The sequence below is a fragment of the Salmo salar genome, chromosome 19, assembly GCF_965601325.2.
Source record: "Salmo salar chromosome 19, fSalSal1, whole genome shotgun sequence".
NCBI lineage: Eukaryota > Metazoa > Chordata > Actinopteri > Salmoniformes > Salmonidae > Salmo > Salmo salar.
In genome coordinates, this window is record NC_138309.1 from 53,078,770 (window position 1) to 53,106,043 (window position 27,274).

Sequence of the window (27,274 nt, forward strand, 5' to 3'; positions counted from 1 at the left end):
TACAGTAGATAGTCACAGTAACACTGCTCTTGGCTGGAAGACTAGTACAGCATTTTAACATTAGTGACAATGTACTGAAGAGAACATGACAGTAACAGTATGTAGCCCATTGGAAGAAGGCAACAAAGAGGAGAAGACGGGTGGATCTCAAAACAAGCCTCTCTGACCACACCCTTTGAACAAAGGGTTAATACAATGTTTTCATATTCCAGAGATGAGAACAAGATCGCTAGGTGGTGATGTACTCATCCACTGTGTGTGGTACAGTCCCAACCACACTCAGCCTCCACTTCAAACAACACAAACCCCCGAATGACCTTCTATTATGAAAAGACTCTTCACAGATGAAAACATCAACTGGACTCCTGAGGGAGACTACCGTATATAGAGATCATCATCAATCTGTATATCAAAGACGACGGATGTGTTTCGGACCAAATGTTCTTATTTATCAGAACCGAGTCTGCAAATCAAAACAGAGGCAGGTAGAGTCTACATGCATTCTGCGGGCTTTGACTCAAAACCTTTCCTGTGGATCATACTGTACGAATAAGAGAAGTACTGGAGTAAACTGCTATAGTTTCTAAACCTGCTGGGTGAATACATTCTGCAGTCCATAGCATAGCCTAACATCGGGGGTCTCTTTCTCCTTATTTACCGTCTCAATCCAACCTCGCACGACAGCTACCGGCATCTCAATCAAGTCCTACAAAAGGGCTCCATCAGCTTTCAGTTCCGGTTTTGAACGAATGCCGTACGCCTTCCCGGACTCTATAACAAAGGAATGCTACTGCAATTAATATTTGGACAGCGGGGATGGCGAGGGGGCTAGTGACTCAATGTGTCAAAGCCGCATCAGACGGCCTGTCACCTGGCCTCTGTCCAGCAGGATTTTCATCCGAGCCAGAGGGGGGATAAGCTTACAGCGCTCTCTCTTTGTGTGTGTGGGTGTTACATCATCGTGCTAGACAGGCCCACGGGAGACTTCAAGGTGAAATCATCACTGTAGAGCATGAGAGAGAGACAGAGAGACAGCACGAGAGACTCGCACGAGAGACTCTCGCGAGAGACACAAAGAGACACAGAGAGACACAGAGAGTGTTTGGGCCAGCCAGAAAGAAGGCAGCCAACATCAGATTAGACCAGGAGACAATCAGGGAGAGAGGGGAAATAAAGTACTTGTGCTAATCAAAGGAGCAAAGCAGCCATCTTTGAAGTGCATATTGCGTTTTTAATTTGCTAGCTTTTCTGATTTTGACGAGGTGCAGAGTTGAACCTCAGCGTGACTCACTGCAGGCCACTTAGCTAAACTAGGGAGAGTGAATAGATTAGCGTGGGTTGTTATCATCATTAGTTGGCACCATCAGTCTCATCAACACAAGGATTGATATCTAATATCTCTGAATAACAACATTGGAAAACCCACACTAACAAATAAAGAACTTTAGAGAACATAAGACTTGAACAGTTCTGAATGCAGGACCGACTCCAGGCCTTAGGTTACAGAGTTAAGGTGCTAGAAATAGCTCAATTAACGAGTAGGCTTTTTAGTGATACCCAATACTTGTGAAGCCTGTGAAAGTCTAAAACAACAAAGTATATACGACCACAGGGCCCAACGTGCCGAGTGCCTGGCCTAGGTTAGACAGCCAGACAGACATGTAAAGGGAGGGGGGGACGAAAACCACACTCCCCATCCTCTCCTCTCTCACATGGCCCAATGCGGCCAGACCTGAGCTAGCCAGCATGTGGGAAAAATAAGAGAGAAGATCACTGGGGAATACATAACTAATGAGAACCTCTTCTATTAAACTGCAGTTCAAATATCAGGAACAACCCACAGGAACACACAGACCTTCCCTTCTGGAACACGAGCCGGGGACAGAGAGTGAAGTCAGACAGAAATACAAGCCAATTCAAGTTCTACCTAGGTAATCTGAAGTTCAGAACACTTTCTGTTAAACTGCAATAAACTGTGTGTGGTACAAGATGCATCCGAAAAAGGTTTTGTGTCGTTGTAGTAGTCGATATGCGGCATTATTATGAGGACATAAACCACAGAGGGACTTCTGGGCCCTTCTGAGGGACCTTCTCAGATTTAACAAAACATTGTCTGGTCACACTTTTTGAAAGAAAAACTAATTTTTTGTCCATTAAAATAACATCAAATTGATCAGAAATACAGTGTAGACATTGTTAATGTTGTAAATGACTATTGTAGTTGGAAATAGCAGAATTTTAATGGAATATCTACAGTTGAAGTCAGAAGTTTACATACACTTTAGCCAAATATATTTAAAGTCCGTTTTTCACAATTCCTGACATTTAATCCAAGTAAAAACTCCATGTATTAGGTCAGTTAGGATCACCACTTTATTTTAAGAATGTGAAATGAAGATTTATGATTTATTTCTTTCATCACATTCCCAGTGGGTCAGAAGTTTACATACACTCAATTAGTATTTGGTAGCATTACCTTTAAAAAACAAGGACATTTCTAAGTGACCCCAAACGTTTGAACGGTAGTAAAGATACATACATACATACATACATACATACATACATACATACATACATACATACATACATACATACATACATACACTAGCCTCCTATAACACACACACACACACACTTACCTTTGAGCATGGCGTGTCCAGTGGAGCCAACGGTTACACTGGGCTGAGTGCTGCGGGCCCCGAGGGCGGCGGTGGCCTCCAGCAGGGCCCCGGTCAGACGGGCATACACTGAGGTCCCCTGGGAGCTGGCACGGTACCCGTACCTAGGCTGAGCCGGGCATGTCACCCTGAGACACACACATCCAGCAAAGGCTAGGAGCTTCCTGCACGGCTGCAGCAGGTTGTCCTCAACACTCAGCGCATGGTGGATCTGTGGACAGAAGAGAAGACATGTATTTATAAAAAAAGAAAAATGTCATTTGGCCAGATACAGGTAAGTTATTCAGACAAATTACATCTACAATAATGACCTGGTTAACCCTGGTTATGAAGACCTGGGTTAAAGTGAAGCTCCTCTTGCTAAAAATAATAATTGTGTTTGACCAGATACAACGCTATTTCACAGTAAACTAAATAAAAACGGACTTTCATCACGCTTATAGGGAAGGGCACTCAACAGCTTTTGACATTACCGATCATAGTCTGCTGCTGAAAAAACGTATGTGTTATGGCTTTACATCCTCTGCTATATTGTGGATTGAGAGGTACTTGTATAAAAAAAACACAGACGGTGTTCTTTAATGGAAGCCTCTCCAACCTAATCCAGGTAGAGTCGGGCATACCCCAGGGCAGCTGTCTAGGTCCCTGACTTTTTACATTTTTTACTAATGACCTGCCACTGAGTAAAGCCTGTGTGTCTATGTATGCTGATGAGTCAACATCATAGACATCAGCTACCACTGCAAGTGAAATCACTGCAACGCTTAACAACGAGCTGTAGTCAGTTTAAGAAATGGGTGGCAAGTAATAAGCTAGTCCTAAATATTTTTAAACTAAAAGCATTGTATTTGGGACAAAACCATTCACTAAACCCTAAACCTCAACTAAATCTTGTAATAAATTAAAATGTAGAAATTGAGCAAGTTGAGGAGACTAAACTGCTTGGCGTAATCCTGGATCGTAAACTGTTATGGTAAAAATCTAGATGTAACGATAGCTAAGATGGGAAGAAGTCTATCGCACCTGGACTACTGCCCAGTCATATGGTCAAGTTCCACAAAGAGGAACATAGGTACTGTAGATATGTAGTGGTGTAATAATGTGTTGTATGATGTACCGTTTAATTTATTTTTATGTAATAGCCTTAATCTTGTTTGGACCCCATGAAGTGTAATGGGGATCCTTAATAAATACAAATACTACTGTCTATTTGAGTATAGAGGAATCCCCTTATCCCTAGGGGATTTGCATAGCATGCATGTTTTACATATGATCCATAAATACAGCTGGGACCCTTTTACTGTAAGTATATAATTACCCCACATCTTTTTCTTCTTCTGCAGCCTCAAAATGATGAGCAGGCTGATCAAGACTTTGGTATAAACAAGGTTTTAAAAGTTAAATGACACACTTCAACTAACAAATGTAATCCTGGTAATCTTTAATCCACCCAGGGTTACGTAACATTTGTAAAGATCAGAAGAGGTCTTCATAATGTCTTCCTTCTGATATCCAAAGAGAAGGAAAAGAGCTGAGGTAAAGGACTAAATCAACAGCTCGATCTTACTGGCCTCCGAGTGCATTTCATCTCACTCTGAAAACGTTTGTGAAACCAGCTGCCATTATTCTGCCATTACTACCAATCGGTTCCAGGAAAAACAGTTAACTAAATCTTTGCCCTTCCTCTGAACAGAATGACCCTGCTAATTTGTCCCTGCTCTTCACTAGACCTACAGTATATACATGTACTGAGGTAGCGACTAAAGAGGTTTGAATGAATGGAGGACCTGAGCAGGAAGTCACTTTCCAGCACAGTTATTCACTATTGCCAGACAGCATGATATAAGGGAATAGAGCATTGTGCTCTCTCAGGTAAGTTCCCAGACTGTGAAGTCAGTGCAGTACTGACGACTGTTACTCCTTAGAGAGACAGCAAGACCTTTGCAGTTTGGGTTTGATTGTATTAAGAAACTATTCTGAATTATTCATCCAGTTATGTTTTATGGTAAATGTATCTTAAGGGCTGAAAAAATTAGATTCATAACATAAACCCTAAAATCATCAGGTATCTCATGTTTCAATATCATTAGTGCAATAACACCCTCCTCTTGCCTTGTTAAAGCCAGAATTAAGTAGATTATTGCCACAGCAACCAGGATAAGCAGACAGTCTATAATACTTAGCAATTCAATTAACTGGTTCTCATTTCTTCTCCTCTATTGAAGTGCCGCAGAACATTACATAGCACAGCTTTTACAAAAATATACAGGGTGTCTGAACTGTTCAAGAAAACAAGGGCAATTTGGATGGTCAGGGGCTACAGTAGTATCAGATCACGAGGTCTCTATAATTTTGTTCTTATGATATCCAAAAGTCATTTTACATCTGAAAAGGAAATTAGCCGAGGTAAAAGGACTAAAACAACAGCTTGATCTTATTGGCTTCCGAGAGCATTTCATCTCACTCTGACAACATTTCTGTGAAACCAGCTGCAATTATTCTACCATTACTTGTCCTTTGTAACCAGACACATTAGCTGTGCTTGATTGAGCTTACCTGTTGCAATGAAACCAATAGAAAAGTCCAAACCTGGCACTCCAGATGGGCCAAAGCTCAAGTATTTGAAAGATTTCAAATAGCATTTCAACCCAGGTCTGATTAACAGAAAGCCCTGATGCTGAAAGAAAAATGGCACACAAAAAAACCCCTCTTGTTTACGATGAAAGTAGTCCAGAAGTCATGGACCCTGCAGTCACCAGCCCAGATAAACGTTCTGCTCATGGGATGGGTTTCCTGTCTGAAAAGTCAGTTTGCTGTTGTCAGATTTTAAACCGGCCCCTCGGGGCCTGAAATCTACCAGCCTGCACGTTCTGTAAATTAGGCTAGAGCAGCCAGTCACAAAATTGTCCAGTTAAATTTTTTACATATTAGTAATTTAGCAGACTTGCTTATCCTGAGCAACTTACAGTAGTGAGTGAATACATTTTTCATACTTAATGTTCTGGTCCCCCATGGGAATCAAACCCACATGCCTGGCGTTGCAAGTGCCATGCTCTACAAACTGAGCCACATGGGACAGCAAAGTTGCGAAGCTCTTGTGCCCTTGTTGCCTGCGTTCCAGCAGCAGATATATGCAAGAGAACAAACCAAGAGCCACTGTAGGCAGAGTGGTGTCCATTTGATGTTTGCCTGCCTCTCGGTGTCAAACGACTCTCTCTCTCGCTCTCTTACAGAATATGGATTCATCTTAACCAGTTAGGAAAGAGCCACGCAGGACATTCATTTCATTTATTTATTTAGCCAGGATAGTCCACTCAGTAACAATTGCCACCGTTTTCCAGGTAGTCCTGGGTTCCAGGACAGACCGAGACAGCACAAGTCCATTAACTGGCACTTATTTCTCTGAGCACAACGTCTACTCTACACACACCCAGAGCATGGGCCGTTGAGAGGGATTACAACATGTCTCTCTCCAGTCTGCCTGGCAACAGCCTTAGATCGCCGTCATGCCATGCCATTCTAGATCAAAGGGATATTAGCGAAGTGAGGCCTGCATGAACTGTTGAGCTTTTTCCAAGTATTCCTCACTTGGTACAACTGGAACATGACTACTACTCCCTCGAAGTCCCTTCATACACTGGAATGCTGACAGACTCTGTAGAAGACACGGTGTTGGGAATAAAAGAGAAATGGCCCAGATAGAAGCTCATCACAGTTCATAAACACCTAGAGAGCTTCTCTGGTCTGCCCGTCTGAGTGTCTGGAATCCAGAGCTGGCGTGTGTGTGTGTGTGTGGTGTGTGTGTGTCCTCCATGCCTCCTGAGTAATGTGATGTGTGTGTGGTCACTGGCCAGAGAATCTGAACCCTGGATGGAAACCCTAACTGCCCTGTATGCGAGTCTCGCCCGGCCGTGGCTCAGCAGACGCAGACGGAGAGGAGCACAGGGAATGTGCCCTGTCTGATGGACACAAGGCAGCTGCCTACACTATGTACCAGTCTTATTATTCCCTATCACACACACACACGTATGTCAGTCAGTCACACATGAAAACAACATCCGCAATATGGCTCAAAATAGGAGAGTCATTTTATCGTGTTTTTCGAAGAGGGGGAAATTCCCTCGATAGTCTCCTCGACTCTCAGGTTTCGTGGGAGAGCCACTATGTTTACACAAATTTAAAAAGTGAACAGACATGGCTGACCAACTGTCCCAAATAAAACAATATATCTTTGCTTTGTCTCTTAACATGTAAAAATCCCTCATCCATCCAATACTATACTCAAATGGCACCAGTACAGTAAACTATAGAACACATATCAATGCATTAACCCATTATCAAGGCCCAGCAGATTTCTCTGCCTGGCAACCAGCCCATGAGCCAGCCATTCTGGGCAGTGATTAGCATGGACAGTGCACTAACAGCATGACTCAGCTGAGCCATGCGTGGGACGTGGCCTCTATGTGACAGTAGTGACCTGTTGATCCTTTCAGCATTCTGAACCCCTCTGTCCCCTGTCATGTGACCCAAACAGAACACAGTTGTCCCCAACATGTTACAATGCTGTGCTGCCTGGCATATGAGCCCCCCATGGTGTGGAAGTGATAAGCAGGGTGGGCTAGTGTTACGGCAAGGGAGAGTGGGGGAGGTGGATGTATTCTGGATCAAAGCTCAGTGTATCTGCTGAGACCCGTCACATTCAGAGCTCCTCCCTAGTTTCTCAGAGCATAGGGATGCTGGCTGATATGGAATAGTACATCTCAGATTTCCCCCAGATCCAATGGACGCAGGGCCATTTGGGAGGCCCCAAGTGAGATTTGGTTGGGGGTCCCGTCCATCTCGTGACTAAATATTTTGTGGCAGTGCAGAGAAGAATGTAAGTTTTAAAGTTCATTACCCGGAATTGTACCCATTTTGCCATTGGTTGGAGAGACATTTTTGCAGTTTTAAGCTAATTTCCTGCAATTCTACACATTTTGTATTAACTTATGCCATGTTAATACGATATCTGAGTGAGAATGACAAAATTAATGGGTGCCTACTGGAGTCACGGCATTTGTACAAGTGCCCTGTGTGCCAGGTTGGTATTAAGCAATTATTACTGTAAGTTTAGATAGCTGGCTTGACTAACTACCATTCTAAAAATTGTTAGCTGACATGGCTAATTGAGTGACTGTAGGTTACTGACACAACAAGAGAAAAACTGATGAACAACCTCATTTCTAAATTGCACCTAGTGTATTATAGTATTCTTAAACGTCCTCTCACTGTCAACGTTTATTTTCAGCAAACTTAACATGTGTAAATATTTGTATGACCATAAAAAGATTCATCAACTGAGACATAATAATGTGTCCCTGAACAAAGGGGGGGGGGGGGGGGGGGGGGTCAAAATCAAAAGTAACAGTCAGTATCTGGTGTGGCCACCAGCTGCATTAAGTACTGCAGTGCATCTCCTCCTCATGGACTGCACCAGATTTGCCAGTTCTTGCTGTAAGATGTTACCCCACTCTCCCACCAAGGCACCTGCAAGTTCCCGGACATTTCTGGGCCCTAGCCCTCACCCTCCGATCCAACAGGTCCCAGACGTGCTCAATGGGATTGAGATCCGGGCTCTTCGCTGGCCATGGTAGAACACTGATGTTCCTGTCTTGCAGGAAATCACGCACCGAACGAGCAGTATGGCTGGTGGCATTGTCATGCTGGAGGGTCTTGTCAGGATGAGCCTGCAGGAAAGGTACCACATGAGGGAGAAGGATGTCTTCCCTGTAACGCACTGTGTTGAGATTGCCTGCAATGACAACAAGCTCAGTCCAATGATGCTGTGACATACCGCACCAGACCATGACGGACCCTCCACCTCCAAATCGATCTTGCCCCATTGTACGATAAACGTGAATCCGACCATCGCCCCTGGTGAGACAAAACCGTGACTCGTCAGTGAAGAGCACTTTTTGCCAGTCCTGTCTGGTCCAGCGACAGTGGGTTTGTGCCCATAGGCGACATTGTTGCCGGTGGTGTCTGGTGAGGACCTGCCTTACAACAGGCATACAAGCCCTCAGTCCAGCCTCTCTCAGCCTATTGCGGACAGTCTGGGCACTGATGGAGGGATTGTGCGATCCTGGTGTAACTCGGGCAGCTATTGCTGCCATCCTGTACCTGTCTCGCAGGTGTGATGTTCGGATGTACCGATCCTGTGCTGGTGTTGTTACACGTGGTCTGCCACTGCGAGGACGATCAGCTGTCCGTCCGGTCTCCCTGTAGCGCTGTCTTAGGCGTCTCACAGTACGGACATTGCAATTTATTGCCCTGGCCACATCTGCAGTCCTCATGCCTCCTTGCAGCATGCCTAAGGCATGTTCACACAGATGAGCAGGGACCCTGGGCATCTTTCTTTTGGTGTTTTTCAGAGTCAGTAGAAAGGCCTCTTTAGTGTCCTAAGTTTTCATAACTGTGACTTTAAGATGTTAGTGTCTTAATGACCGTTGCACAGGTGCATGTTCATTAATTGTTTATGGTTCATTGAACAAGCACAGGAAATAGTGTTTAAACCCTTTACAATGAAGATCTGTGAAGTTATTTGGATTTTTACGTATTATCTTTGAAAGACAGGGTCCTGAAAAAGGGAAGTTTATTTTTTGCTGAGATATATATATATATATATACACATACACATATACATACATACATACACACACACACACACACACCACACAGTGTCTTCGGAAATTTTTCAGACCTCTTGACTTTGTCCACATTTTGTTATGTGACAGCCTTATTCTAAAAAGGATTAAATAAAACATTTTCCTCAGCCATCTCCACACAATACCCCATAATGAGAAAGCGAAAACAGTTAATTTATATTTTGGCAAATGTATAGAAAAAGTAAAAAAAAAGAAATACCTTATTTACATAAGTATTCAGACCCTTTGCTATGAGACTCAACATTGAGTACAGGTGCATCTTGTTCCCATTGAACATCCTTGAGATGTTTCTACAACTTGGAGTCCACCTGTGGTACATTCTATTGATTGGACATCATTTGGAAAGGCACACACCTGTCTATATAAGGTCCCACAGTTGACAACGCATGTCAGAGCAAAAACAAAGCCATGCGGTCGAAGGAATTGCCTGTAGAACTCAGACTGGATTTTGTCGAGGCACAGATCTGGGGAAGGGTACCAAAACATTTCTGAAGCATTGAAGGTCCCCAAGAACACAGTGGCCTCCATCATTCTTAAATGGAATACGTTTGGAACCACCAAGACTCTTCCTAGCGTTGGCTGCCCGACCAAACTGACCAATCGGGGGAGAAGGGCCTTGGTCAGGGAGGTGACCAAGAACTCCATGGTCACTCTGACAGAGCTCCAGAGTTCCTCTGTGGAGATTGAAGAACCTTCCAGAAGGACAACCATCTCTGCAGCACTCCACCAATCAGGCCTTTATGGTAGAGGCCAGACGCAAGCCACTCCTCAGTAAAAGGCAGATGACAGCCCGCTTGGAGTTTGCCAAAAGGCACCAAGACTCTCAGACCATGACAAAGAAGATTCTCTGGTATGATGAAACCAAGATTGAACTCTTTGGCCTGAATGCCAAGCGTCACGTCTGGAGGAAACCTGGCACCATCCCTATGATGAAACATGGTGGTGGTAGCATCATGTTGTGGGGATGTTTTTCAGTGGCAAGGACTGGGAGACTTGTCAGGATCGAGGCAAAGATGAACCGAGCAAATACAGAGATCCTTGATGAAAACCTGCTCCAGAGCGCTCAGGACATCAGACTGGGGCGAAGGTTCACCTTCCAACAGGACAACGACCCTAAGCGCACAGCCAAGACAACACAGGAGTGGCTTCGGGACAAATCTCAAATTTGGACTCATGAGACCAAATGACAGATTTCCACTGGCCTAATGTCCATTGCTCGTGTTTCTTGGCCCAAGCAAATCGCTTCTTCTTATTGATATCATTTTAGTAGTTGTTTATTTGCAGCAATTCAACCATGAAGACCTGATTCACACAGTCTCCTCTGAACAGTTGATGTTGAGATGTGTCTGTTACTTGAACCCTGAAGCATTTATTTGGGCTGGTAACTAATGAACTTATCCTCTTCAGCAGAGGTAACTCTGGGTCTTCCTTTCCTGTGGAGGTTCTCATGAGAGCCAGCTTCATCATAGCGCTTGGTGGTTTTTGCTACTGCACTTGAAGACACTTTCAAAGTTATTGACATTTTCCAAATTGACTGACCTTCATGTCAAAGTAATGATGGACTATCATTTCTCTTTGCTTATTTGAGCAGTTCTTGCCATAATATGGGCTTGGTCTTCTACCAAAATAGGGATATCTTCTGTATACCACCCCTACCTTGTCACAACACAATTGATTGTCTCAAACGCATTAAGAAGGAAATACATTCCGCAAACTTTTGACTGGTACTGTATATTTATTAAGTCGGGGACCATTGGCTTTTATACTTCAAATCCTCAACGCAGCTCAAGCAATTCCTCCAACTGTCAACATATTCAAATTAATAAAAGATGCGTATGAGGAGCCACGCTGGTTGGGAATTTTGGGGAGGTGCGTGTTCGAGCTGTGCGGTCCCCGCGGACTAGTGTCTCAGAGCCTAGCTACATCACTATGGGACGCCGGACTACCACATCTCAGCGACTGTGGACTATGATTTACGCTTAAGGTCTACTTTTTCCCAGTTTAAGAAAGCGAAACATTGTGAAGGAGGGTTAGTTTGAGACTGTTAATGTGCTGTGCCTGTTACTCTGGTGAGGTCGCTGGGAGAGAGGTCCACATACTTAAGAGGCCTCGTAAAAACCACAGATTTCTGATATGTAAAACAGTTGAAAACTTAAGCCAAGAAAGCTATAACAGAGGCAATAAAACCCTTTGAGAAAATGTTTTTAATATCATAAAATAGCCCGTCAGGATCCAGTCAGGCAGATACGTCCCAGCTAACTCTTTAAATTAGGGTTGAGACAGCGCCTTGCGTATACACTCCAGTATCAGCTGACAGGGTATTCATGACATACCTTGCAGACCAGACCACCCTCAGGAATGAGCCTGCTCTGTACTACAGCTAGTCAGCTACAGTATCTCAGCATAAAGACAGTCGACCAAGCCGTCCATCCAGACAGTGTAAACCAGACGATCCTGAGACGTAAACACAGACAATCATTCTCCTACTATAGCTGTAAGAACATGAGGACAATCTGAGAGAACACTGTACACTCCTCCACTCTATTCAAAGTCAATAACTGACAAGCCTGTTTTGTAATGTCTTTCAAGCAGCAGAGAGACTCTCCCAAACGCCTGTCCTCCACACTTCCTGTGTCTTCACAAGGTAATGTTTGTCTTTCCATAACTGGATGTCTGGACTTTTTCATCATTGACTAAATATTTTGTGTCCAGGCCAGGCCTTGTCCTCTTACCTAGGATAGGAGAACTGGCTTGGGCCTATCGAAAGCCTCAATTGATGCTGTTTAGAGAGGCTGATATCGGAATACCTTTCCTGATAAAGGAATGATGTTCTTATCAAAACAGAACTAGGTTATGTAAAAGGCTCAGGGAAAGATCCAGGATAATGTTCTGTATTAGCTCCTGGAAACCAAACAGAAACTATGAGCATGAAAAACGTGCACTGCTCTTATCCTCTAGGCCTAAATCATACTTTTCAGTTCCGCAATCTAGTGGCAGTTCTCCAATCCTAGTGTCGCCTGTGTGGATTTCTGACTTTCCATGGAATGTTCTAGGTCCAGCCAGCTTAACGTCATGGAACAACATGTATACAGTAACTTAAGGGGGAGAAGTAGCTTCAGCATCTTTGTCACGGCTGTAGGCTACTCACTGCACTGTGAGTCTAGCGGTTCTGGAGTATTCTGTACGGTTGGCTTTAGTCAAACACAGGAAGACCTAGTCAGCGACTGCAGTTAGCACCCAATCTACACATCTCATTCTGCAGCTCTGACAATACTGGAAATCGTTCCCACAATTCAAGAGGTCCTCGGAGGGACTGTAAATCTGTTCGATGAACACTAACAACAATTGCTGATAGTCTGACCTAGCAACTCCCTTATCCTTCAGAAAGTTCAACACGAACTACGGCAAAGTACTTCTTAGAACTTATTTTCTTGCATTCTCTTTTTTCTTGAACTCAGAAGGCACGCAAAAACACTAACTGAACTCAGAAGGCATAAAGAAACCCCCAATAGACTGTAGAATGTATAAGAGGCCTATACTTACATACAATAAGCCCCCCACTTGTGTGAAACAAGAGATCCAGATTTTCCAGTGACAACAAAATGATTATGAAAAAGCTAATACTATCCAGTCTAGGCACAGGCCTCAGAATATGACCGATCTAGAATGTTTGCCAGGCCAGTACTGATGGACCTGCAGCTTTTTTAATCTAGGCCAAGGAGAGGCTCAATGGCAGAGATGCCATCTGTGGGCTCTAAGACTGGCCTGCTGTGGGGAGGAGAGAAGGGGAAGGATTCATAGTGCCCCATGGAATTTCACAAGGAGCTGTTTTTAACCAATGCAGGGGCAGACCCTCCCCTCCCAACACCACTGTACACATTTTAACAAGCATCGGCTTAATTGAGGTGTGCATGTTGAGAGGGGGGGGGGGGGGGGTAGAGATAGAAGCTACGGTTCTAAACCCCAAATAAAGCCCATGAGAATCCTTAACCATGTTCAGGTGTAGCGTAACATTGACTAACAGAGTGTTGAATCTCACAGCCTTGAGAGAACTGTAGGAGAGCGCGAGCGAGAGAGAGGGGGAGGCCAGTTCTCTCTAGAGTGCAGAGCCAACCTGAAACCGATTACCAGGCAGAAAGAGAGGGACTCTCACTGCAGCTCCCAGCACCACGCGATCTCATCAACCCGTTCTCATGTCATACATCTAGCTGTTACATTTTGCATACTTACATTAGGCTACTTGTGATTTCTTAAAAGTCCAGTGTACAATAGAAAGTAAACTTTCAATACAGTAAGGTTTAGTACTTTGAAGGTGCTAGTCTGATATCTTCTAATGAGCAGTGTACATGTCATCTTGCCCTTTTAAATGCCACACACGTTTTATCTGCCACATTCCACCATACGCCAAATTGAACACCTCAAAAAGTCTGTTTGGAAAGAAAAGCGGTTTTCAAATCCCCCTCAAAACTCACACTAGAGGTGTGAATGAACTCACAAGCATCTGAAAAGACCTAACAGATTACAGTTAAACTTACAACATCAGTAAATGTGTCTACTTACTGTGACTCAGGCAGTCAATGAAGAGTGTAGAGGAGAAAACCAGACCATAACTGATGTAAAATCCTTTCTTGTCAGTAAGGAGACTCCAGATTAAAAGAGGGAGAAAGAGAGATCTACACCAGAGAAGGAAGGAGTAACCACTCACTGAGCTTTGCCTTTGGGAGGGATGAGGGCACCCCTTATTTGGCTATGACTAGCCGGTTGAAAATGAGAGGCAATGAGAGAGATCTTATCAGAAACTGAAGAGTTGATTTTAAAACAGACTGTGACAGAGGGGTCGGAATTACATGAGCTTCCCATTAAAAATCGATTGTACGATAATAGTCTGATTAATGTAAGAACATGATTTCAGAGGTCTCCATGTAATAAGGTCTCTGTTTTTCTATGAGGAGAAATGATGTACGCGTCACGTCGACTGTGGTGCCTTGCTTCATGCAGGGACATGATTCATAAAGGCCTAATTGTAAAGTAATCCGAATTTCCGCGAGGAGATCAATTCTAAAATGTTTTAGGTGATCAAGATAAAAATGTAAAAGCTTTGATGAACGCCAAGAGGCCGATAAGTAAGCTTCAATAAACAAGTAGCAAGAGCAGTGTGATCAATTCTTCTAAGTTATCTCTGTTGCCATGCACCTGCAGCAAGATACACTACATTACCAAAGGTATGTGGACACCTGCTCTTCAAACATCTCATTACCAAATCTTGGGGACCAACTTCATATTCATGCCCCCCTATGCTGCTATAACAGCCTCCACCCTTCTGGGAAGGCTTTTCACTAGATGTTGGAACATTGCTGCGGGAACTTGCTTCCATTCAGCCACAAGAGCATTAGTGAGGTCGGGCAATGATGTTGGCCGTTTAGGCCTGGCTCGCAGTCGGTGTTCCAATTCATCCCAAAGGTGTTCGATGGGGTTGGGGTCAGGGCTCTGTGCAGGTCAGTCAAGTTCTTCCACACGGATCACGACAAACCATTTCTGTATGGACCTTGCTTTGTGCACTGGAGCATTGTCATTCTTAAACAGGAAAGGGCCTGTTGGCACAAAGTTGAAAGCACAGAATCGTCTAGAATGTCATTGTATGCTGTAGCGTTAAGATTTCCCTTCACTGGAACTAAGGGCCCTAGCCCTTAGTTTTTCCTACCACGAAAAACAGCCCCAGAACATTATTCCTCCTCCACCAAACTTTAAACTTTACAGTTGGCACTACGCATTGGGGCAGGTAGCGTTCTCCTGGCATCCGCCAAACCCAGATTCATCTGCCAGATAGTGAAGCGTGATTTATCACTCCAGAGAACGTGTTTCCACTGCTCCAGAGTCCAATGGTGGCAAGATTTACACCACTCCAGCCGACACTTGGCATTGCGCATGGTGATCTTAGGCTTGTGTGCAGCTGCTTGGCCATGGAAACCCATTTCATGAAGCTCCTGACTAACAGCTCTTCTTCTGACATTGCTTCCAGAGGCAGTTTGGAACTCGAAGTGAGTGTTGCAACCTGTGAGCTTGTGTGGCCCACCACTTCGTGGCTGAGCCATTGTTGCACCTAGATGTTTCCACTTCACAATAACAGCACTTGCAGTTGACCGGGGTAGCTCTAGCAAGGCAGAAATTTAAACTGACTTGATGGAAAGGTGGTATCCTATGATGGTTCCACGTTGAAAGTCACGGAGCTCTTCAGTAAGGCCATTCTACTGACAATGTTTGTCTATGGAGATTGCGTGGTTGTGTGCTCGATTTTATACACCCGTCAGCAACAGGTGTGGCTGAAATAGCCGAAGGGGTGTCCACATACTTTTGTATATATTGTGTAGCTCAAAAAAGTTAAACAAAAACAAATACAATAGTTCTCTATCAAAACGGATTCTACAAGTTTGTTTTTGATCTTTGCACTGATAACAACCTTCTGAAACTTGCAAAGCTGCTAATTATGTATTTTACTTAAAAAACACAGATGTGGGTAATATTTATTTTTCTAGTTGGCCTCTTGGGGTATACATAACTACTCCCCAGGCTATGACAAAAAACCCTGACGTTAGAGATACACCTTCCTGAAAATCACAAGGATAAGCATTTGGCAAAAGAAAATTACAGATTGAAAAGATAAACACTACTGTGAACAATGTTTATTTAGTAACCTAATTGGTATGTTTAATTAGTCTGTGATGAAATCAGGTCTCAGGTCTCTGATCATTAGTGTGTGGGCCAATCATCCCTCCACCCCTGCAATGGCTGCACACTCATGTCCCCTGAGACTGTGGGGAGCTGATTAGCATGTCACCCTGGGATGTCAGGCCACTTGATCCTGCTCATTAGCCAGCTCTGCCCGCCGTTGCCATGAGAACCTCTTAGAAAAGACACTTAAGTATTTCAGCTTTCTGCCACCTCGTGCACACTGCAACACAGAATGTCACAATGTCCACCATAATCCCTTACATTTCAGCTTTCCTGTTAAAATTATATATTTAGAATTTAAAAAGCCTATACTAACCCTGATCCCAAATGAACATATTGTCATGTTCTTCACTTGTGTTTTTGTCCTGCAACCTCTTATCATCAGTACCTGTGTGGCAGGAGGTGAAGACAGACTTACCACGGACCCTTATTCAATCCATTTAATTCAAGTGGGAGAATTAAGCCACTCCATGCCTTGTGAGCATCAAAGTGATCCCACGAACAAAGGACTCAGACGCTTGCTTACACATTGAGGCCTTTGATCAATACTTTGTCAAATGAAATGCACTGCACTACAGTAATTAAATTAGGTACAACACGATGAACACTGTTCCCTTGATATGGTGACGATAGATGCTATTCATGTTATCGTTTTAAAAGGGGGGGTTCGTTTAGCTTTCACGGAGCGAATGAGACTGAGGTTCTGGTTCAGATGATAAGTACTGCCACCATGTGGTGAGTCATGGAACTACAGTAACAGACTAGATCACAATGAATGTGTTTACACAGGCAACATCTTTTTAAGTATTGGACTGCCTGCCTAAACAACGATGAATGAAGGAGCCTAAAATCTGCTGATAAAATTAACTGATAAAGTTGGAGGGAAAAGGTATCAGGGTGAGGCCATACTTATCCAGTATACAGCCTCACCCCGACTGTGTTCACTGTTCACAGCCAGGGACACACACCACTTTGATCCAGGTGAAGGAATGACAGGAAATAGCTGATGGAGATATCTGCTCCGGTATCATCTATTGCATAAAGACCAAGAAATATGGCTTGGGACCAGTTCATTAGCAATCAAATGCCAGCAACACTTGAGAAGTCCTCCAAAAATACTGCCTGTGGTCACTAGATGGCACCCAAATAGCAGTCATGCTGCTGGCCTACCGGGATATGAGAACGCACTTTCCACAGCCTGTGCTCATGTAAACAATCAACAAGTACTGAATTCATTCACTTAACAGCTGATAACCAAATAACCTGTAGAACTGCACCATCACGGTAGTAAAAACATGTTGTACTGGTGGGAGTTCGTTATCTTGTCCACCGAATGTCACATGTGAGTGATGAACAATAGCAAGGCTCCACTCTAGGGAGGCCACAGTTCATGTGGTTTATCATGACTAAATCAGAGACACTGGCCAGGCGAAGCAAACGTCTGTGCTCGCATACACCTGAAGGCCTTCGCTTGAAAAACAAGAGGGGAAAAAAGCTGTGTTTGTCCCTCAAGGCACCGTAGCCTTTTTTTTTTGCAGAGGTGGTCTGTTGCGCAATTTTACATTAGCTAAGATGTTTTGTGCAGTACATCTCAAGTGAAAACATTGGCAATAAAACTAGTAGTGCACTGCAGACAGTAAGGCCTAGCTGCTGCTGTGCTCTCTCGTCTTGCTCGTTGAGCCCAATGACAGCAAACACTTCATTGAAGAACCCCGTCCATAGGTCCCACCCCTACTGTTGACCAATCACCAACTTCGACTTGCCTAAAGAAAAATGTGTGTGCTAACAGCCCCCCAAAAATATAGAAATCCCCAATTATGTTACAAAATAAACATAGAATAGATCAAAACTGTTAACTTTGTGCTTATCCCTGTGATTTTCAGGAAGGTGTATCTCCAACATCAGTGTTTTTCTAACAGCTAAAAACAGCATCATTATATGCTGTATATCAAACTGTTTCCACTGGGAAGCGTGGGACAGTCTTTAGTCAGTAGCATAAAAACCAATATGTCTCCAGCCTAGAAGAAGATTGGTTGTTTACCCTCACTGTGAAGCACACAGACAGAAAAACACACACACAAAGGTCTCCTCAGGGGGCCAAAACTCTCCATAGAACATGACAAGAGGGATGTTCTCTCTGGACCTCTGCCATTTTCCCACAGTAGACGAGGTGATGGCGGGGCCCCACATCTGTACTGTAGTCACACATTATGGCAGACTAAAGAAGATGTTGTGATCACAGTTCAATCAATATAATTTTAACCAGTCGATCAGGACATCAATGACTAGCTCAATCAATAGATAAGGAAGGTCACTCGGCTAGCCTAACACAAAGTCTCTGGACATCCCAGAGAAACAGAAGATTCCTCACAGTGATTGTGTTTACTCCTCAGCCGGTTCTGTGTAGGAGAGCATCTGGGCAAACAGAACAGTGTAACATTCCCCTAATCTCTGCTTAAGCTGCATCACCCAACTGGGACAAAAACACTCCGCCTCGGCACATTCCACTGGAATGGCACAACACACTCCTATGGAGCAGGGAGAGAATGGAGAAAAGGGGATACCTAGTCAGTTGTACAACAACTTCAAAGGTGAAGCAGATGCTAAACTACAGGACTGTTTTGCTATCACAGAATGGAACATGTTCCGGGATTCTTTCCCGATGGCATTGAGGAGTACACCAGATCGGTCACTGGCTTTATCAATAAGTGCATCAACGACGTCGTCACCAAAGTGACTGTACGTACATACCCCAACCAGAAGCCATGGATTACAGGCAACATTCGCACTGAGCTAAAGTGTAGAGCTGCCGCTTTCAAGGTGTGGGACTCTAACCCGGAAGCTTACAAGAAATCCTGCTATGCCCTCCGACGAACCATCAAACAGGCAAAGCGTCAATACAGGGATAAGACTGAATCATACTACACCGGCTCCAACGCTCGTCTTATGTGGCAGGGCTTGCAAACTATTACAGACTACAAAGGGAAGCACAGCCGCGAGCTGCCCAGTGACACGAGCCTACCAGACGAGCTAAATGACTTCTATGCTCGCTTCGAGGCAAGCAACACTGAGGCATGCATGAGAGCATCAGCTGTTCCGGACGACTGTGTGATCAAGCTCTCCGTAGCCAACGTGAGTAAGACCTTTAAACAGGTCAACATTCACAAGGCTGCGGGGCCAGATGGATTACCAGGACCAACTAGCAGGTGTCTTCACTGACATTTTCAACATGTCCCTGATTGAGTCTGTAATACCAACATGTTTCAAGCAGACCACCATAGTCCCTGTACCCAAGAACACGAAGGCAACCTGCCTAAATGACTACAGACCCGGTGCACTCACATCCGTAGCCATGAAGTGTTTGAAAGGCTGGTAATTGCTCACATCAACACCATTATCCCAGAAACCCTAGGCCACTCCAATTTGCATACCGCCCAAACAGATCCACAGATGATGCAAACTCTATTGCACTCCACACTGCCCTTTCCCACCTGGACAAAAGGAACACCTACGTGAGAATGCTATTCATTGACTACAGCTCAGCGATCAACACCATAGTACCCTCAAAGCTCATCACTAAGCTAAGGATCCTGGGACTAAACACCTCCCTCTGCAACTGGATCTTGGACTTCCTGACGGGCCGCCCCCAGGTGGTGAGGGTAGGTAGCAACACATCTGCCACGCTGATCCTCAACACTGGAGCCCCTCAGGGGTGTGTGCTCAGTCCCCTCCTGTACTCCCTGTTCACCCACGACTGCAAGGCCAGGCACGACTCCAACACCATCATTAAGTTTGCAGACAACACAACAGTGGTAGGCCTGATCACCGACAACGACGAGACAGCCTATAGGGAGGAGGTCAGAGACCTGGCCGGGTGGTGCCAGAATAACAACCTATCCCTCAACGTAACCAAGACTAAGGAGATGATTGTGGACTACAGGAAAAGGAGGACCGAGCACGCCCCCATTCTCATCAACGGGGCTGTAGTGGAGCAGGTTGAGAGCTTCAAGTTCCTTGGTGTCCACATCACCAACAAACTTGAATGGTCCAAACACACCAAGAAGGTTGTGAAGAGGGCACGACAAAGCCTATTCCCCCTCAGGAAACTGAAAAGATTTGGCATGGGTCCTCAGATCCTCAAAAGGTTCTACAGCTGCAACATCGAGAGCATTCTGACTGGTTGCATCACTGCCTGGTACAGCAATTGCTCGGCCTCCGACCGCAAGGCACTACAGAGGGTACTGCGTATGGCCCAGTACATCAATGGGGCTAAGCTGCCTGCCATCCAGGACCTCTATACCAGGCAGTGTCAGAGGAAGGCCCTAAAAACTGTCAAAGACCCCAGCCACCCCAGTCACAGACTGTTCTCTCTACTACCGCATGGCAAGCGGTACCGGAGTGCCAAGTCTAGGACAAAAAGGCTTCAACAGTTGGCTAACCGGGATATCTGCACTGTGTCCCGCCACCCACCACCCGTCAACCCCTCTTTTACACTACTGCTACTCTCTACTTATCATATATGCATAGTCACTTTAACCATATCTTCATGTACATACTACCTCAATCAGCCCGACTAACCGGTGCCTGTATATAGCCTCGCTACTGTTCTAGCCTCGCTAGCATATACAGCCTCGCTACTGTTATTTTTCCATTGTCTTTTTTACTGTTGTTTTTATTTCTTTACTTACCTATTGTTCACCTAATACCTTTTTTGCAATGTTGGTTAGAGCCTGTAAGTAAGCATTTCACTCTAAGGTATACACTTGTTGTATAAGGCACGTAACAAATAAACTTTGATTTGAACAAGGCATTCAACTGAAATGTGTCTTCCGCATTTAACCCAACCCCTCTGAATCAGAGAGGTGCGGGTGGCTGCCTTAATCAACATCCAAGTCGTCGGCCACTGGGGGAACAGTGGGTTAACTGTCTTGTTGACGACAGATTTTTACCTCAGGGATTCGATCCAGCAACCTTTCGGTTACTGGCCCAACGCTCTAACCACTAGGCTGCCTCTATAGGAAAGCTAGTCAGCGGCCTAGAGATGGGCCCAGACTCCGAGGCCTCCCTGAACTGAAGACTAATAACAAAGATGTCCTATTGAGGTTTACTGTGTTTGTGTCCATTTCTGCTGGGGAGGTGCTGGGCTTACACTAGGGCTGTTGCGGTCAACATTTTGTCCGCCGGTTATTGTCATTTAAAAAACTGCCGGTGTCACGCTAATTGACTTTTAATTAACAAGCTGATTGCATGGCTGTGGCTGAAATAGCCAAATTCAGTCATTTGAAGGGGTGTTCAAACTTGGTATATATAATGTACCTTTAAAAAAAAAATAAATAAAGTAGAGGCGTTGATCAAAAAAACAGTCAGTATCTGGTGTGACCACAATTTCCCGCTTGCAGCGCGACACATTTCCATTGCATAGAGTTGATCAAGCTGTTGATTGTGGCCTGTGGAATGTTGTCCCACTCCTCTTCAATGGCTGTGCGAAGTTGCTGGATATTGGCGGGAACTGGAACACGCTGTTGTACACATCGATCCAGAGCATCCCCAACATGCTCAAATGCCTGACTTATGTAAATGTAAGATAATTTATTTATTATTTGTTTTGCAAACATTTCTAAAAACCTGTATTTGCTTTGTTATTATGGAGTAGTGTGTAGATTGATGAGGGGGGGAAAAAATATTTTATCAATTTTAGTGTAAGGCTGTAACATAACAAAATTAAGAAAAAGTCAAGGGGTCTGAATACTTAACGAATGCACTGCGAGCGTGTGTGTATAAGCTGTAATATGCATATGGGTGTTTAAAATAAATGCTTTGGTAGTTTTAATCATCACCTTAGAAAGCGCTGTCCATTTTATTATGTTAGGCTTTGAAACAACATCCACAAGGACTATGTTTTACACTCATTTTCAACCTTCAAAAGGCATTCTAATCGAGCCCCAAGGACCAGGCCATTAGGACCTGATGGTCATTAGCAAGTTGGGTACTACCAACGCATGTCCAGAGTACATAAGAGGAGATTATCATGAATTTTACTGTGGTCATGACATATTACTTCCGGTGCAGTGGTAATATGGTCACCGCAACAGTCCTACCTGACACTAACAACCATAACACATCTTACTAATTTCCTGGTATTTATTAGTCTTGAGCTAATCACAGTGGGTCAAACAGCAGCCTGCGAAGATTGTTTATTCAAGGATTAGGTTTCCGGAAGCAGGACGTTGTCTTTAATTTACCCTTCTTTAGAACCTGCCCCTGTTGGCTCTTCCCTCTACTTAACGAGGTCGGTAGATTTGCTGGAACAGCTAGCTGTAATGCAATGACTTCAGTGTTTTTCTTCTATGTAAACCATTGATCTATTTTAAAGGCCTTCTTCCTATCTAACCAACCAGCTAGTTGCTACATTACTGAAACCGCACAGATTCAGCTATGTGCACACACACAGAGCCGATACTACCGACTCCGATCCCTTTTATTACTTTTCTTACTAAGAGAAACTAGAGAAAGCCATGGAGGTCTGGCTAAACAATTATAGGACCAGTTTTTAGCCACTTCCCCTCTCTACCACTGGGTCCCTCTTTTCTCAGTCTCAAACGGCTCTGCGACTGAGAAGCCTGGTCAGTGACATTGGTTAGCATCCTCATCAGCCAATCCTGTAATTCTTATTCTCTTGACAGGGCCCGAGTTATCCGTCTACCACACAGACAGGAAGTGCTGTGGACATGAGGGTTATTCACAACTGTTTTTGTTATTAAAACTGCAGACTTGATTCCTGTAGTTAAGTGGAGACGAGAAGAGAAAAAAATGTTACAAAATCGCATGTGTAATTCTCACATTCATGTCAAAGTTCAGATTTCAATATATTAGTCATAGCCTGTTGGAAATCCCCCTCAATACAATGTACTGAAGACTGTTACGCTTATCAGTTTATTCACATACAATATTTAACAGCCGTGTGCTATCTATTTGTCTAGGTTCCTTTTTTTGCGGGAAGTGTTTCACGCCACTGCTAATTTTGTAGTATACTATACTCCACACTGTAGTATCCCTCGATCATGTGCAGTACTTACTATAGAATTATTATCCACAAAAAATAAAAACACTGTAGTAAATACTTCAGTAATGTCCACAAAAACACTTTTGTAACTATAGTAAACACTAAAGTATTTAAATGTGCACATACCCTGTCCATTCCCCCTCCTCCATATCCCAATTTGTGGCTCCCACAAGTGAGAAACCTACATGTCAAGTATAGACCATATATTGGGTTCCCTATAGATTATAGAAAATAGCAGAAGCGCTCAAGTCTGTTCACAACCCAGTCCTTCCTACCTGCAGGTTATGTCAAATTAGATTTTTTGTATTTCTCCAGTAGGTTTCCTCAAGGAGAAAGCCTCCACTTCTATGTCAAACATAATACAAAAACACTACAGTGATGTCCTCAAAATCAATACAGTAAAAACTACAGTATACTACAATCTGAAAAAAACGGACATTAAGTGAGAATTACTATAGTTATTTTACTTAAGTATTTATACTATAGTTAACTGTAAATACTACAGCATAGTCTGCAAAAAAAAATAGTGAATACTATAATATTTATACCATAAAATACTACAGTATTTCTTTTTTTTATGTGGGCTTCGCTGAAAACACAAGTTCAAATTACTGTAGCTTCATACCAGTCTTAAGCAAACATCTTAGGAACACGTTTACTCCCACACTGGCCAATGTAAATTAATGACACAGGGTCTCGCTTGGGAGAACTATCCCCAAAGATTACACAAGCTAGTGGGTCATGGTGCTTTAAGAGGTCAGCTGAAGTTTGCATTTCCGTCCCGTGAAGATGTTTTTGCACCAGTGCTAATTTGACAACAGCTTTTTTACAGGCTACTTTCCGGGAAGCAACCAACTCTTCTCGCCATTCCCTCCTGTCACTAGTACATCTGTTGCCAGGAGGCTATACATGTGCAAACTTACAAAAGAGATGAGTATTGACATGAAAAACTGCTTTGGGGGAAATGAAAGGATTTGGTCCAATCTAATTGGTAGGATCCTTAAGATCAAACAAAAAGAGGCCCCATCTTAAGGATGTTTGATCCTGAGGGCAGGTGAGCTGGGAGTGTTTTTTACAGGTAAGCACACTCATGGTGATGAATTACAGACCTGCTCTCAGACCACATCAAAGAAACAAATAAATCTACTGAGAAGGTCTCGTTTGAATAAAATCAACATGGAAACTTGCAAAGTAACCAATAAAGTTTGCATGGGAGGCTGATCTCTTGTCAATTTGCAAATGCATGCAAATGGACATTCAAACTTAAGACAAAGATGAGCTACCAACTTTCAACTACAAACTAGCTTGGTGCCTCATGTAACTAACGTTTGTTAACCTACTAGCCCAGCTACAGCGCCTTCGGAAAGTATTCAGACTCGTGACTTTATCCACATTTTGTTACGTTACAGCCTTATTCTAAAATGGATTTAAACATTTTTTTTTAAAGTCCCTCAATCTACACACACTACCCCATAATGACAAAGATATTTTTGCTTTTTTGCAAATTTATTTAAAAAAATATGAACTGAAATATTACATTTACATAAGTATTCAGACCCTTCCTTTAATCAGTACTTTGTTGAAGCACCTGTGGCAGCGATTACGCCGAGTCTTCTTGGGTATGACGCTACAAGCTTGGCACACCTGTATTTGGGAAGTTTCTCCCATTCTTCTCTTCTGATCCTCTCTGTCAGTTTGGATGGGGAGCGTCGCTGCACAGCTATTTTCAGGTCTCTTCAGAGATGTTCGATCGGGTTCAACGTCCGGACTCTGGCTGGCCCACTCAAGAACATTTACTTTTTTTTACCCATTTTTCTCCCCAATTTCATGGTAAGTGGTAGTTACAGTCCTGTGTCATCGCTGCAACTCCCGTACGGACTCGGGAGAGGCAAAGGTTGAGAGCCATGCGTCCTCCGAAACACAACCCAACTAAGCCTCACTGCTTCTTGACACAATGCCCGCTTAACCCGGAAGCCAGCCATACCAATGTGTCGGAGGAAACACCGCACACCTGGCGACCATGTCAGCGTGCATGCGCCCAGCCAACCACAGGAGTCACTAGAGCGCGATGGGACAAGGGAATCCCTGACAGCCAAACGCTCCCCTAACCCGGACGACGCTGGGCCAATTGTGTGCTGCCCCAACATTCAGAGACTTGTCCGGAAGTGCTTAGGGTCATTGTCCTGTTGGAAGGTAAACATTCACCCCAGCCTGAGGTCCTGAGCACTCTGAAGCAGGTTTTCGTCGAGGATCTCTGTACTCTGCTCCGTTCATCTTTTCAATCCTGACTAGTCTCCCAGTCCCTGCCGCTGAAAAATGTTGCCACAGCATGATGCCACCACCATGCTTCACCGTAGGGACGGTGCCAGGTTTCCTCCAGACGTGAGACTTGGCATTCAAGCCAGAGTTCAATCTTGGTTTCATCAGACCAGAGAATCTTCTTTCTCATGGTCTGAGAGTCTTTAGGTGCCTTTTGGCAAACTCAAAGCGGGCTGTCATGTGCCTTTTACTGAGGAGTGGCTTTCGTCTGGCCACTCTACCATAAAAGGCCTGATTGGTGGAGTGCTGCAGAGATGGTTGTCCTTCTCCACAGAGGAACTCTAGAGTTCTGTCAGAGTGACCATCGGGTTCTTGGTCACCTCCATGACTAAGGACCTTCTCCCCCGATTGCTCAGTTTGGCCGGACTCTAGGAAGAGTCTTGGTGGTTCCAAATTTCTTCCATTTAGGAATGATGGAGGCCACTGTGTTCTTGGGGACCTTCAATGGTTCAGACATGTTTTAGTACCCTTCCCCAGATCTGTGCCTCGACACAATCCTGTCTCAGAGCTCTATGGACAATTACTTCGACCTCATGGCTTGGTTTTTGCTCTGACATGCACTGTCAACTGTGGGACCTTATATAGAAAGGTGTGTGCCTTTCCAAATCATGTCCAATCAATTAAATTTACCACAGGTGGACTCCAATCAAGTTGTAGAAACATCTTAAGGATGATCAATGGGAATAGGATGCACATGAGCTCAATTCCGAGTCTCAAAGCAAAGGGTCTGAATACTTATGTAAATAAGGTATGTTTTTTATTTTTAATACATGTTCAAGATTTGTTATTATGGGGTAGTGTGTAGATTAGATAAAAACAAATATCAATCCATTTTAGAATAAAGCTGTAACGTAACAAAATGTGGGAAAAGTCAAGGGGTCTGAATACTTTCTGAAAACACTGTATATGGCACTAAACACAGAACATCTTTCTGAAGACACTGTACGTGGCACTAAACATCTATTTTCCTCATTTCCCTTCCTCTCTCTGAGTTCACTACTCCAACGTTGCCCTGGTAAAATCCCTTCAATACATAATCCTGTGTGTGCCTTGGCTCACCTCATTTGCTGTGGAAATAAACCCAGGAACACTGGACACCTTGGAATTCCTCACAGAAAACTCCACTCAATTATTGTATAGTCAGAAACTCAAGTGGGGGCTGGGGGGGGGGGCATAAGAATCAGTGACCATTCTGTTTGGTTTCTATGGTAACGCCATAGGAATAGTGCAGATGGTGTTTTGACAGGCGCCCTGACTATTACCCTTTTCAATGGCCTCATTATTAGCCAAGACGTGAACGAGCCTTAGACTTAATGCAGCCCATATTTCTGCACCACAAAGGACTCATAAAAACCCTGCGTCTCCAACCACTGCAGCGACCGGGTTAGTTACCACAGCACAGACTCTCTGGACACAGAGGTTTGCTCTGTTGTACACACACTCAGTGGAGCGGAGCGTGTTAAACCTCCAAGGCAGTGGTTCATTCAACAAGGGAGACTGGAAGCCAGATGCTCTTTCTCCGTCCTTATTCGTCTAAACGCTCTGTGACAGGTCCTCCCGGCATCCCAAAAAACTCCTCACACCGAATTTGGCACGTGTTCGATAGAAAATTAACCATAACACTGAACCAGGAGTTTCTCCTCATCTCGCTCTGTGGATATTACTGATTTCTATGGCAATAACTTCAATGCAATGGTAGCTCAGGCTGTTAGTGATATTGGCACCAGAACTAACTGGGCCAGATCCATTTTTCCACTGCTGCGGACTACTGTGGACAAAGA

General features: G+C 44.0%; 1 protein-coding gene across 8 annotated transcripts in view; it reads right to left on the bottom strand.

Moving 5' to 3' along the window:
- The window catches only part of LOC106578971 (1-phosphatidylinositol 4,5-bisphosphate phosphodiesterase epsilon-1), a 79,326-nt gene that overhangs the window by 32,532 nt on the left and 19,520 nt on the right, over positions 1 to 27,274 (bottom strand). For all 8 annotated transcript variants that reach the window (XM_014158312.3, XM_014158311.3, XM_014158310.3 and 5 more), the window contains one exon: positions 2,640 to 2,889. In XM_014158312.3, coding sequence (XP_014013787.3) covers positions 2,640 to 2,889 — 250 coding nt within the window. The remainder of the gene's footprint in view (positions 1 to 2,639; positions 2,890 to 27,274) is intronic.